The sequence below is a fragment of the Astyanax mexicanus genome, unplaced genomic scaffold, assembly GCF_023375975.1.
Source record: "Astyanax mexicanus isolate ESR-SI-001 unplaced genomic scaffold, AstMex3_surface scaffold_41, whole genome shotgun sequence".
NCBI lineage: Eukaryota > Metazoa > Chordata > Actinopteri > Characiformes > Acestrorhamphidae > Astyanax > Astyanax mexicanus.
This window is the reverse complement of record NW_026040051.1, coordinates 79,634-93,035: the sequence shown is the minus strand read 5'-3', so window position 1 is coordinate 93,035 and position 13,402 is coordinate 79,634. Positions and strand designations below refer to the sequence as shown.

The 13,402-nt window shown below is 40.2% G+C and overlaps 1 protein-coding gene across 1 annotated transcript in view; it reads right to left on the bottom strand.

The window, feature by feature from the left end:
- LOC103038855 (protein kinase C-binding protein NELL1) overlaps positions 1 to 13,402 on the bottom strand; it is a gene marked incomplete at its 5' end in the record, with an annotated part of 349,348 nt that overhangs the window by 273,645 nt on the left and 62,301 nt on the right. The window contains 3 exons of the mRNA XM_049473634.1: positions 963 to 1,045; positions 2,433 to 2,505; positions 10,832 to 10,928. Of these exons, the coding sequence (XP_049329591.1) occupies positions 963 to 1,045; positions 2,433 to 2,505; positions 10,832 to 10,928 (253 nt within the window). The remainder of the gene's footprint in view (positions 1 to 962; positions 1,046 to 2,432; positions 2,506 to 10,831; positions 10,929 to 13,402) is intronic.

The following is a 13,402-nucleotide window of genomic DNA, read 5'->3' as shown; positions in this document are numbered from 1 at the left end:
TGCTAGGCGGTTGCTAAGGTGTTGCTATGGTATCCGGGGTGGTTGCTATGGTGTTTCTAGGTGGTTGCTAGGTGATGTATATGCATAAATTTGATTAAATGGTGTTTGCACGTTGCTACGCAACGTGCAAATACATCAATCAGCTATGCACGCTAGGTTGCTCTGGCCGTTCGGGGGTGTCCAAACTTTTGACCCGTGGCTCCATTACACACAGTACTGGGGGGCCGGGGTGTCCAAACTTTTGACCCGTGGCTCCATTACACACAGTACTGGGGGGCCGGGGTGTCCAAACTTTTGACCTAACGCTGATTTATCCCATAGCTGCTCCATTACACACAGTACTGGAGTTCTAGCTACCTGTCCTTCGATCTAGCTGCCGTCCTCCGATTGGCCCCATTCATTCCAATGGGGCCACTTCGTACGACATTCGTACGAAATCCGTACGTCGTAACTTTTCGTAACGCATATTTTCGGAAAGAGCTCAATAAGTTCTACAGGTCCTCAATTGGTTTCATCTTAGTATTTCAAAAATTGCGACGTCCACGGGCGTGCAAAGTTCTGCCCATTCATTTTCAATGGGCAAAAAAACGCGTACTTACGAAGTTTTTACGAAAAACGTAAGTCCGATCGGAAAGCTGTATACAAGCCCACCATTCCCGATATGGACGCACGTTTTCTCTTTTGAACGAAGTCGATATTTCGAAAACTGCGGCACTAGTTAACCGGACAAAAAACAGGTGGAATAATAATAATAATAAGAAGAAGAAGAAGAAGAATAAGACTTAAGAAGAACAATACTGTGATTGCATTACTGCAATCACACTAATAATAATAATAATAAGAATAAGACTTAAGAAGAACAATACTGTGATTGCATTACTGCAATCACACTAATAAATTTGATTTGATTTGATTTGATTTGAAATAAAATGACAGAGCAAGAGAGAACATAAATCTCTCACCTTTAAGGTCATTTTGGCCAGAAGCTCCTGCAGGTCCATGATGCCCTGCACCAGGCTGAGGAAATCACTGCAGGTCGGGCAAGCTCAAAGGAGTAAACAGAGTGTAGAGAGAGAGAGAGAGAGAGAGAGAGAGAGGTTGTTAGAGATGAGGGTCATGTCACTCCTGACTCCTCCTGTGCACAGCAGCAGTAAATGGGCCGAGCTCTTTCTTCTCTTTCAGCACATTTCTGATCCCGGCCTCGGCACTCAGACGCACCTCTGAGAATGCGTCACTTTACCGTGTCTGGGTTCAGCCCTGAAACAGCCTCGATCACAGGAGCAGCGGTGCAACTGAATTCTTCATACACTCACTCTCCACAGGACACACTGACTTACAATGGAAATACTGAGCAATCAAAATGCATGTATTAAAAAAACTGTTCAAAATAAATAAAATTACAGAATGATTCAGTTTCCTGCACAGGGATTAACCCTAGTCTGATTATGTTATTTATTAATGGAAATATCCATGCTGTGCCATCCAACAGCCTTAGTCCCTGTCTTTAAGGGCGTTTTCACACCAGCACTATTTGGTCTGGTTTAAACAGACTCTGGTTCATTTGTAATCATAGTGTGGTTCGATTGAGCAGGAGTGAAAACAGTAAACGCACTCTGGTGCGGATCAAACCGGACCAAGACTAGTTAGAGGAGGTCTGCTTCATGCTGTTTACATGGGGCGTTTGCTCTGCGTTCACTATTTGCAGCTGTGCGACTCGATAATGTCAGCTTGTGCATCATTCACACAAAATCTAAGATATTATTGCAGACAACATGTATCGCACACCCCTCCTAGAAATCTGAGTATCGTATTGCATTTAGTCACAACTTCTAATACTAGATTAATTAATAAGCTTCGCCATGTCTTCACAACAGTAGATTTGAAGCTTTAGCTGATTGATGAACTTGTTAATGGTTTCTAATTTTTAATCTTTAAAAAGATCAGGAAAATCCCGGGGTCTACTGTACTCTCAGGTGTACACCTGAGAACAGGTACTGGAGAACTGGACTCTTTTCTAAAGAAATGGTAATGGTGCGCTACAATAGGATAACACATTCTGAGAGTCCTATTCAGACTGCTGAGCTTCTACAGCGCTCACAGCGCCGCTCGCTGTTCTGCTGCATTTTACACTACTGTGTGTGTTTAGCAGGCCAGGAGAAATGAATTGGTTAAGGGAGAGGACTGCAGAGCGAACACCAACAAATAACACTCGGATTTCCATTTCAGAAAATAAACCCTTTTTCAGCACAGCCTCATTTGAATTCCAGGACAGAGCTGTGCACCTTTAGCCGCGTGTGGTGATAATTACTGCTCTGCAGCCTCTGACGAGTGAATTCCCATTAAAAGTCAGTCCCATAAACGCGGGGTACGCCAAATTACAGATAGTGGAAAAATACAGGTTTGTAATTGACATAAAATTGAATTTCACTTACTGCGATTGAGGTTGGGACACTGCATGATGTAACCATTCGGTGCGAAAACAAATTTGACATCTTGCATGATGCCCTGCAGAGAGAGAGAGACAGACAGACAGACAGACAGAGAGATAATTATATAAGTCTCATTTCTGCACCTTTAACATCCATGTAGGATGTTATGAATCAGCTGATCACCACAGCACTTCATTCTTCATTACTGTATGATGATTACAGTACAAAAAGAGCTTTCAATATTCTAAATAAACTCTGATTCTCCATTCCATCTGATACACTGTGTACATTTCAATAGCAGAGTGTAACTGCTGCATCATTTAAGGCGGAATGGAGAGTTCGAGTAAACCTTCGAGGACAACCTGAGGTGTGTTTTTAAGGAACTTGTTGTTGAATGGTCCGGCAAGTCAGGTTATAAGATATTTAACACAACATAAAATAAAATAGAGATAATTTAACATTTAATAAGAAGTTGCTACCAGACCAATGACTGTATGTAGTCAGACTTGTCTACACATTAGGTAGACCTGATCCCTCCTCCCCAGTATGTGTTTTAAAAAAATAGATTTTTAAAATTTAAATCAATATTAATTTGAATGATCTGATTAATATAAACCCAAATCTTTAGAATTAGTTCATTTTTCCTGTATATGTTTTCTCTCTTTACATTATTCATTTAGCTTGTTGTGTTTTTATCATCACTATGCTTACTGTATTATCACATCTTAACTAGTGGTTATGGGTAAATGTCACACTTTTATTCACAAATAAATAAGAAATGTATGAAGCATGTCATGTTTTTGTTTTGTGTAACTGAAACGTCAGTATATACATCTATACAGCGCTGTTAAAAATGATTCCGGCTCTTGAGTAAGGTGGCCATTCCACACCTGTATAGAGATGTGAAGCACGGTGTCACAGTTAACTAAGCTACATTAAACTATATATAAAAAGAATGTAACTCTTGTGTTAAGTCTATATAATATAAACACTAATATTTTAATAATATAAGTTTGAGTGCTCCTTGTATCATTACAACATTTCATTATCAAACTACAATTTTTATTGAAACTGAAGTTTCCCTAAATGAATCGATTTTGAATCGAATCAGGACCTTGTAAATCGGAATCAAATTGAACTGGGAAATCAGTGACGATTCCCACCCCTACTCCCCAGTACACAGTTTATCCAGTAAGTGTAATGTTTATCCAGCATGTATAACTACACTAACAGTAGCTGAGTAGCGTTACTTAGCAACACATTACTCTAATCTGACCATTTATACAGTAACGAATAATCTAATGTTACTATTTCCAATCCAGTAATCAGATTAAAATTACTTAGATAGATAGATAGATAGATAGATAGATAGATAGATAGATAGATAGATAGATAGATAGATAGATAGATTGATAGATAGATAGATAGATAGATAGATAGATAGATAGATAGATAGATAGATAGATAGATAGATAGATAGATAGATAGATACTTTATTGATCCCCGGGGGGAAATTCTTGGCATCCAGCAGCAGGTTACACAATACACAAAGTTAAAAAAGATAAAATATAAAATATAAAGATACATATAAATACAATCAAATAAGAAATAGAATATACAGTGTAAATGTACAGTCTTCGTGTGTGTGTGTGTAATGGAGATGGAGAATGGAGGTAGTGCAGTTGAACACAATAGACAGTGAACACCAGTTGATGTGCATAATGTGAGGATAACTGATGTCAGCCAAACAGAAAGTGCAAATACACAGTTATATAATAATTTAAATTAAATTAAACAGTGCAAAAGATACGTAAACAGTAGATGAATTAACTAGTGAATGAACTACTAGTGCAAAATATGGTAGAACTATAAAAAGTGTTCTAGGCATCAGCAAGTCTGAGAGTGTGTCCATAGCTGGGGGTGTGTCCATGGTGTGGCCAGAGTGGCCGGAATGAAAAAGTTTCACAGAGTCTTCAGTTTGCCGTGCTGAGATGAGTTGAAAAGTCTTATGGCCTGAGGGACAAAAGACTTTCGGAGTCTGTCTGTGGAGCAGGACTGGGACAGCAGTCTGCCGCTGAATGAGCTCCTCTGCCTGGTGATGGTGCTGTGCAGAGGGTGGTGAACATTGTCCATGATGTTCAGCAGCTTGCTGAGGGCTCTCCTCTCTGCCAGTGGTGTTAAGGACTCCAGCTCTAATCCCAGCACAGAACCAGCTTTCCTCACCAGCCTGTCCAGTCGTCCAGCGTCCCTCTTGCTGATGCTGCCTCCCCAACACACAACAGTGTAAAAGAGGACGCTGGCTACCACAGACTGGTAGAACACCAGGAGGAGTTTCTGGCAGATGTTGAAAGCCCTGAGCCTTCTGAGGAAGTACAGTCTGCTCTGGGCCTTCCTGTAGAAGGAGTCAGTGTTCACTGACCAGTCCAGCCTGTCGTCCAGGTGCACACCAAGGTATTTGTAGGATTTGACCACCTCCACGTCGACCCCCTCGATGGAGATTGGCCGCTGAGCAGAGGGCCTGGACCTCCTGAAGTCTATGCACATCTCCTTGGTTTTGGAGATGTTCAGCTGCAGATGGTTCATCTTGCACCACACCACAAAATCCTCAACCAGGCTTCTGTACTCCCTCTCATCACCATTACGCACACACCCCACGATTGCAGTGTCGTCAGAGAACTTCTGCATGTGGCATGACTCCGAGTGGTATTTGAAGTCTGATGTGTACAGTGTGAACAGGACTGGAGAGAGAACAGTCCCCTGTGGTGCTCCTGTGCTGCTGATCACTGTATCAGAGGAGCAGTCCCTGATCCTGACATGTTGTGGTCTCCCAGTAAGGTAGTCAGTGATCCAGGTGACCAGGTGCATATCCACCTCCATCTTCATCAGCTTGTCTCTCAGCAGTAGGGGCTGGATGGTGTTGAAGGCACTGGAGAAGTCGAAGAACATGACCCTCACAGCACCTCCTCCCTTGTCCAGATGAGAGTGAGCTCTGTGCAGGAGATAGAGGATGGCATCTTCCACTCCCACCTTTTCCCGGTACGCAAACTGCAGTGGGTCCTCAGCATGGTGGACCTGAGGTCTGAGTTGGTCCAGCAGCAGTCGCTCCATGGTCTTCATCACGTGAGATGTCAAAGCAACAGGCCTGTAGTCATTCAGCTCCTTCGGGTGTGCCTTCTTGGGAACAGGAATGAGACCGGTTGTCTTCCACGTGGCAGGAACTCTCCCTAGACGCAGACTCAGGTTAAAAACATGTTGGAGGGGCTCACCCAGTTGAACAGCACATGCCTTGAGCATTCTGGGGCACACTCTGTCCGGGCCAGCTGCCTTCCTGGGGTGAAGTCTCCTCAGCTGTCTCCTGACCTGGTCAGCAGTAAAGGTTGGTGGACTGGAGGAGATGATTTGTCTGCCAGTTGATAGTGTTGATGGTGGTGATGATGAAGATGGTGGTGATGGTTATCAAAGTCTCTGGGCGTCAAGATATTAAAGCTAACAGTCCCTGATTTTATTTTAAGAATCAAGTAATCCTTAAAGTAATTAAATTACTTTAATCAGATTACTTTTTCACAGTAACTATGCTATCACTGCACCTAACAACTAATTAGAATACATTAGCCATTTTACATTATCATTTAAAATAAATGAATAACATTGTACAGGCGCTGCAGGCACATAACAGTATTAGACGTTATCCTGAAGTAATTTTTGACATCTGACGTCATGACCAACATTCAAACTGAAATTAACATCTATGGACGTTGGTGGCCAGCTGGGGAGTGTCCAATACGAACAGCACAACATCACATCATCAATACTGTAAAACTACAGAAGCTGAATAGAATCAGACATTTCAACCTCTAAAATCATGTAACTTTATTACACTGTATGAAGCCTGAAACTCTGTTTATACAGATATAGAGGAGTTATAAAGGAGAAAAACCACCTTCAGACAGCCTGTTACTGTTTTGGTTGAGTTGAGTATTTAATCATTTTATTTATTTTATTTCCTGTTTTATTTTTGGCTTTTTACCTTTGTATTTTACTAATTTAATCCTTTTATTATTCTATCTTCTGTTTTACATTTTATTTTATTTTCAGCATTTACTTTCTTTATAATGTTAGTGTTATTTTTAGCTACTTCCTTTTAAGTCCTCTTTTTTATTTGTGTTTATCTTTTATTATTCTTTAATTCTCTTTATCTTATTGTTTGGCATTTTACTCCACTTATCCTTTTATTCAGAATTATTTGATTTCTTCTTAATTAAATCTTTTATTGTTTTTTTTATTTTGTTTATGATACTCCTTATTTAAGCCAAACCTGATTTACTATATGATTTTAATTTAAATTTAAATGTTGTAAATGCTCGGGTGCATTAGAAATAATGGAAATAGTTATCTTTAATGTATAACTGAGTTAAAATAAAGATGGATTGATTGATTTATTGATTGAAACTCTCACTCTGATTGTGTTCACCTCAGATACTAAAATAAGACTTGTTTTAATTGGTGGAATTCCTCCTCAGGAGTAAGTGCAGTAATCTCGTGTTTGAGACACAGCAGCAGTGAGTCAGGCAGTATCAGAAGCACACAGTCAGGTGTGTGTAGCTGTGGATCTGAATCTTCTCTTGTGTTTAGGAGATCCTGCTCTCCTGCATACGCCACTCAATTACAGCCCAGGAGAAACACATTAGACTCTTCTTCACACTGATTATAACCCTGCGGCGTGCGGCACCACTTCATACAGGGAGAGGTGCGTTACATCCCTCAGAGGAAGAGACGCTGTAACAGGTTAATGAAGTGAGGGCGGGGCCGGCGTGATCCGTCTGTTCTGCACTCTGCATTCTGCTTTCGCTCCTTCAGACCGACTGACCGCTAACTAAAGTCTAACGTGCGCTGAAACTGTTCATTTACTGTTTAAGTACAGCGTGGTTAGCAGCAGCACTAGTCACAACTAGCAACAGTGCTAGCTGCAGTTAGCAGCAGCGCTAGTTTTGGTTAGCAACAAAGCTAGCTGTGGTTAGCAGCAGCTCTAACTGCGGTTAGCAGCAGTGCTAGCCACAGTTAGCAGCAGCACTAGCAGCAGTTAGCAGCGGTTAGCACTTGTAAACACCACTTGACAGCACCAGACTGAGGAACCCTGAGTGTTCTGGTAACCCAGGGCTCTACCAGCTAGCGGTTTGTCACATGTAGCTTGTTTTAACACAGTAATCACACAGGCTACAGTCCAATATACTCTCCTCTAAACAGTGAAAGAGCTAGCACTGCAGTTAGCGGCTAATGCTAATACTGCTAATGCTAATACTACAGTCTCGGTGCTGAAAAATTAAACTGAAACTACTGTATAATGCTGCACTTCAGCAGAGTGACTTTACTGCTCATTACAACCTGACTGACTGATACATCATTTTTCCTCATACCCAGAAAATATTGCTTTTGTTTTTCAAATATTGCAACAATTTTCAGAAATCATTCACCCTTACTGAAAGGCCGTGTTCCTACAAATGGGGTACATCAGGTAACTGCTGATTTATAATTTGGCCGCCAAGTGCTTTTGATTTGTGTGGTAATCGTCTGTTTTTATGATTCCCATCATAAACTCCCACCACCAGCCGGGCTGTTTTATTACCACACAGCTCGGCGTTATGAGGGGCATTATGTATTTCAGCTTAACAGCCACATCCACACGGCCGTTCTTTAGACCACTGATAAACCAGATAAAGCTGAAAGGTGACTGAGGAGAGAAGAATACATGAAAGGAGGAAAGAAAAAAGTATTCTTATGTTTACGACAAAAAGCCGAACAAAACTCACACAGAGAGAGAGGGAGGATAAGCGTAAGAGAAGAAGAGGGTAAACACTGAGAGAATGGGAGAAAGACACATAATAAATAAGAAGAGACTGACAGTGACCTGAGCTAAAACATCTACAAAATACTCTTTTCATTTCTCTCCAATCCTCCTGTACAAACAACCAAATACAACAGTACTCCAGTATAACATACTTAGAGCAGAATTCCAGCAGAACTAAGATTTCTTTACAGTGGAGGTAAATGGAAATAGGCGTCACAAATATAACCATTTTATTTACTCTCCAATCCCACCAGTGGCCCGACACCAGTCTTTGAGTTTCATGTGGAGTCTGAACAAAAATCCTGTTTTTTTAGGATAAAAACCTCATGATTCACATGTTTTAAAACCCTGAAAGACCCCAAATGATCTGATGGACCAGCGGCCCACAGTGAGAGCTATTATACACTAATGGAGAAAACATGGAACACTGGTGAACCTTTGCAGGAGTGATCGACTGACTGACATTATTCCAAAAGGGCATGGACGACTCATCCAGGAGGTCACAAAATAACCCAGAACAACATTTAAAAAACTGCAGGCCTCAGTTATAGTAATAATACATTTAAAATGTCTACAATCACACCATACTCACACCTAACACTAGATGTTAAGGTTTTTTTTGTGTTAAATTAGATATTTTTATGTTTTTTTGAACATATTGTAATTAAGGACTTAATGTTTTGAAAATAAATAAACAAATTAAGGCATTTTTGTTTTTAGCTTTTTTTATACTGTAGTCATTCCAATGTTTTGTTTCATTCACAACCACTGTAAACAAGTCTGCATATTTTCGTTCCATGAACAACAATTTCACTCCACCCCCGCCTCTAACATCTCCACTCATCTCATCTCAAAATATGATCAAATTTCCCATTTATTAAAGAATCTGTAAATTCAAGCCTGGATAAAACAGAGAGAACCCGTGAGCAGGTGCAGAACACTTTGGTCACACTCAAGAGCAGAAGGTAAGGAACGAGCTGAATTACTGTCATTTAGGATAATTAGCAGAAATTCATCTTTTCAGGTCTGAACTGGATGTACGAGACTCAAAAGTATTGAGCAGTTCTGGTTTCTGAATGCAGTTGTTCTGTTCTTTTCATCATCGTTTCAGACGCGAGGTTGAAGCTTACAATTGGCCTTTTACCTTCTGAATGGGATTAATACAGATCGTGCAGTCAATAACCTGCTCATTTTCGGCTTTATGAATGTATGAATGCTGCTCTCAACAGCTCTTTCAGCGGTACTAGACTCACTGTTATAAAACTCAACATATAATAATTTAGTCATTATACTTCACATGCATTATGCACTTTTATGTCAGTTTAGAGTTTGATCTTAAAGAAAAGTGGAAAAACTGATGTTTTGGAGAGAGAACAGCATCAAAATGTTGTGAACTTTTAAATTATATTATAAAATTAATATGATTATGTATCCTAATTCTGGGATACATTTAAAAAGTTTGAAAAATTCAACACCATAAAATCCGGCTTCCAAAAAGTGCTGGGATTATGAAGCATTTAGCACTTTGTTGAGTGCACAGCTGGCACTGAGGACACCAAGTGATGAAGTGTTCTAGGATCTATCCCCATATCATAACAGGACCTGCCTTCTGGACTTCTACTTGCTGATACAAGTCTGGAGGATGATTTTGTTTTTTCTCAGATCACACAGCATCCATTTCTTACTAGAAAGATCTGGAATACTGATCTGTCTGAAAACAAAGCACACTTACACTGTGTGCTGGTCCATCCCAGATGGATGCCACTTCTACCACTTTACCGGATTATAAGGCGCATTATGCACACTAGTAAGGAACATGGGTGTTGCCATTTTTTTCTTCTAATTCAGCAGGTCTCGTCGCTGGGTAATGATGGAGGCGTATCTAAGTTAAGTAAAGCTAAGCTAAGTAAACGAAAAAACTCAAATGAGCGCTAAATGTTAATCTACACCGAATTCTCTCCTGAATACTGTTTATTTGGGTGATAAAGTGCTTCCATTTATTTAAAGTAAGCTTAGATTTCCAGATTTCCACTAAGTCTGGGCGCAACAACCTTAGCATTAGCGGCTAACCGCTAGCGCTGTACTTCTAGTGGCTTTACTGCTCCTTAATACCTGACTGGTAGAATTCATACATAAGGCCCACCAGATTAAGGAGCACTGCTGATTTTTGGGAAAATTAAAGGATTTTAAGTGACACAGTGAGGAAAAAGAAATCCTGTATTGAAGAAAAAGATGCATCAAGATGCACGATAATCATTTTATAGTCACATCGCAGCCTCTAAATCATAATCGAATCAAATCGCAAGATGCAATCGCCTTGCCCATGCGATTCTATCAGCTGTTGCTGTTCCGTCTGAGAAACTGGAGATAAAACATGTTTAAGATTAAACAAGTAGAAAAAGTTACAGAGGCAAAGCAACAAAGCTATTGTATAGCTATTATAAAAGCCCCCCCAACAACCCCACCCCCAAATGTAAGTGAGTTATATGTTGGATTCATCAGGGTTGTCAGCATTAGTCTCTCAGTGTGTAAAGATTCAGCTATTGTGAGGTTTTACCTTAAAGAGGCCATGCCTGTGACTGTGCTGCCCGAGCCAAACCCCACTGCCTGCAGTCAAGTCCATCTGAGGAGGGTCTATCACTCTCTCATATATCCTGCAAATCAAACACACAAACAAACAAATTCATATCTCATCAATTTAAAGCACAAAACATCTTTATATACTATTCAAACCCACGCCACGTGTGTTTAATTATACATACATACTGATCTGAAGTATAAAAATCATTACAGCAGAAAAACAATACACTTATTACAGACATAAAAACACACACACACACACACATTCTCTTTCTCCCGAGCATGCATTCCTCTCTCTCTCTTTCTCTCACACACACTCTATCTCTCTCGCATGCTCTCTATTATGCTCCATATAAGTGATTCTGAAGTGGCTTTAAATAATTACTGGCTGTACAGATGTGACAGAGATTAGTGGTGGTGGAGCAGTTAATGTTAAATCACGTTTAACTACACTTATCAGTGTTATCGCTGTTAAAAACCGCTTTAACCTTTTAGTTCTGACAGTAATGAGTAATAGTAGGAGAAATGTTAATGTGATAGGGGTGTACAGACCCTCTTCAGCCCTCTCTTACATCACTGTTAATACTCCTGAGATATTAGCTAAATACTGTATCTTTAAATCTACAATCACAGGTGATTTTATCTTAAACTGGGAAAGCACCTGACGGAACTGTGCAATATTCCTAATCTCCAAGAGCTGATCACTGATCCATCCAGACCAAGCCAGCCTTGATTTTAACCAATAGGAATGATAGAATCACAGGTTTTAGCAATCATTGGCACATCACGAGTATCACAGATACTCAAATTAAAGGCCCGATAAAAAAAGTAGAAAATTGATGGTTTGAATCCTGTTCATGCAGCATGCCTTTAGCTTCTAATTTAATAAAGAATCTGTAAATTCAAGTTTTCTAAGGTTCTTAAAAAAAAAGCCATTATCTTCATTAGGTTTAGAATTATACAAGCCCCCTTATGGTGGCTCAAAATTTCACACCTCCCTTATTGCTTCCCTCAACTTCAAAAATCAGTTTTACTGTGGTTCAGAAGTCTGCAGTCCCCCTCCTCTCACTAGGCAGAGGAGCATTTGCTGAGGACGTGTCTCTGCTTCGTATACAGTAAGGACAGTAAGGAGATAAATGTGATGTTTTAGGGTGTTTTCACACAAACACTTTTTTGGTCTGGTTAAAACTGACTTGGGTTGGTTTGTACTTTTAGTGCGGTTTGATTGAGCAGGTGTAAAAACAGTAATCACACTCGGGTTTGGATCAAATGAACCGGATCGTGACCAGCTAGTAGAGGTGATCTCGGTCCGGTCACAAACAAACTCTGGAGCGGTTTGCTTATGGTGAAAATGTGACCCGGTCTCAATCCGGTTTAATCTAATATATTAGATAGATAATGCTAATTACCACAGCTATAAACAATCGCTGTCTCTGCTGCTCCATGCTAAGCGCTTTCACACTAAATGCTGCAAGTGCTGCATTCACTGCTAGCAGCTGTGCCTGCACTGCACGTCCTATTAAAAACAGTGGTTACTACGTGTTTGCAACAGTTCACAGAGTTGTATGGCTATGAGTAGTAAATGCAGCACAGACCACACGTGCATGGAACAGAGACAGTGTTTGTTCATAGCTGTGGTAATAAGCGTTAGTATTAAAGCAGATTCACACTGCACACATATACACACTGAAACACAGAATCTTCTCGCTATATTTACTTTCTTGCTCCCGCGTCAGACTGCTCTGACCAATCAGAGGAGACAATGTGCTCACGTGGTTTATTGGTGCGCATTTTGGTGCATTTAGGTTTTATGCCTGTGTGAAACCAAACCAAACAGAGGGAGAAAACACTCCAAATAAACAAACTCATCAACTGATCCAGACGATAGAAACCAACTACAGGTATGAAAATGCCTTTCCTTTTTGGGAAAGAGTTTTGGATGTCAAAATCTCTCTCTTTCTTTCTCTCTCTCTCTCTCTCTCTCTCTCCATTCTTCAGGACTGAAGTTGTATAAAGTGCTGTTAAACTGGTGAGAGTTGAGTTTTATTATATCTCAGATGTTTTATCTCGTGTGTGTGTGTTATCTTCCTGAACCTGCATCTCTGACAGTGCCAGAGTCTTCAGCTTGTCTCAGATACAACTCTTAACTGCTTCTAATGAAGCAAAGTTCACTGAGCTCACATAAAGATTTATAATCCACAAAAAGCTCCATTAAATACAGTCTCCAAAACTACATCTTTAAAATAACTGATCATTTTCCTGTTTGTGTGTGAACTAGAATGAGTGGGTGATTAGGCCAGAGAGGCAGTGCTGTACAGTGAGATGCATAAGGATATGTGAGGAAATGCTTTTGTTGGAGTAACTGTCTCTACACTCTAGGGAAGGGTAACTATTACATATTAAAGTACTGATATAAGGATCTTAAAACTTTACATTGAGTAGACTATGAACTCCACTATGAATTGTTTCATTAGCTCTGATCTGCGGCTGACTCCGCCCCTCTCGCACACTCACAGATGATCTGTTATAATTTAAGTGGTTTATGAGC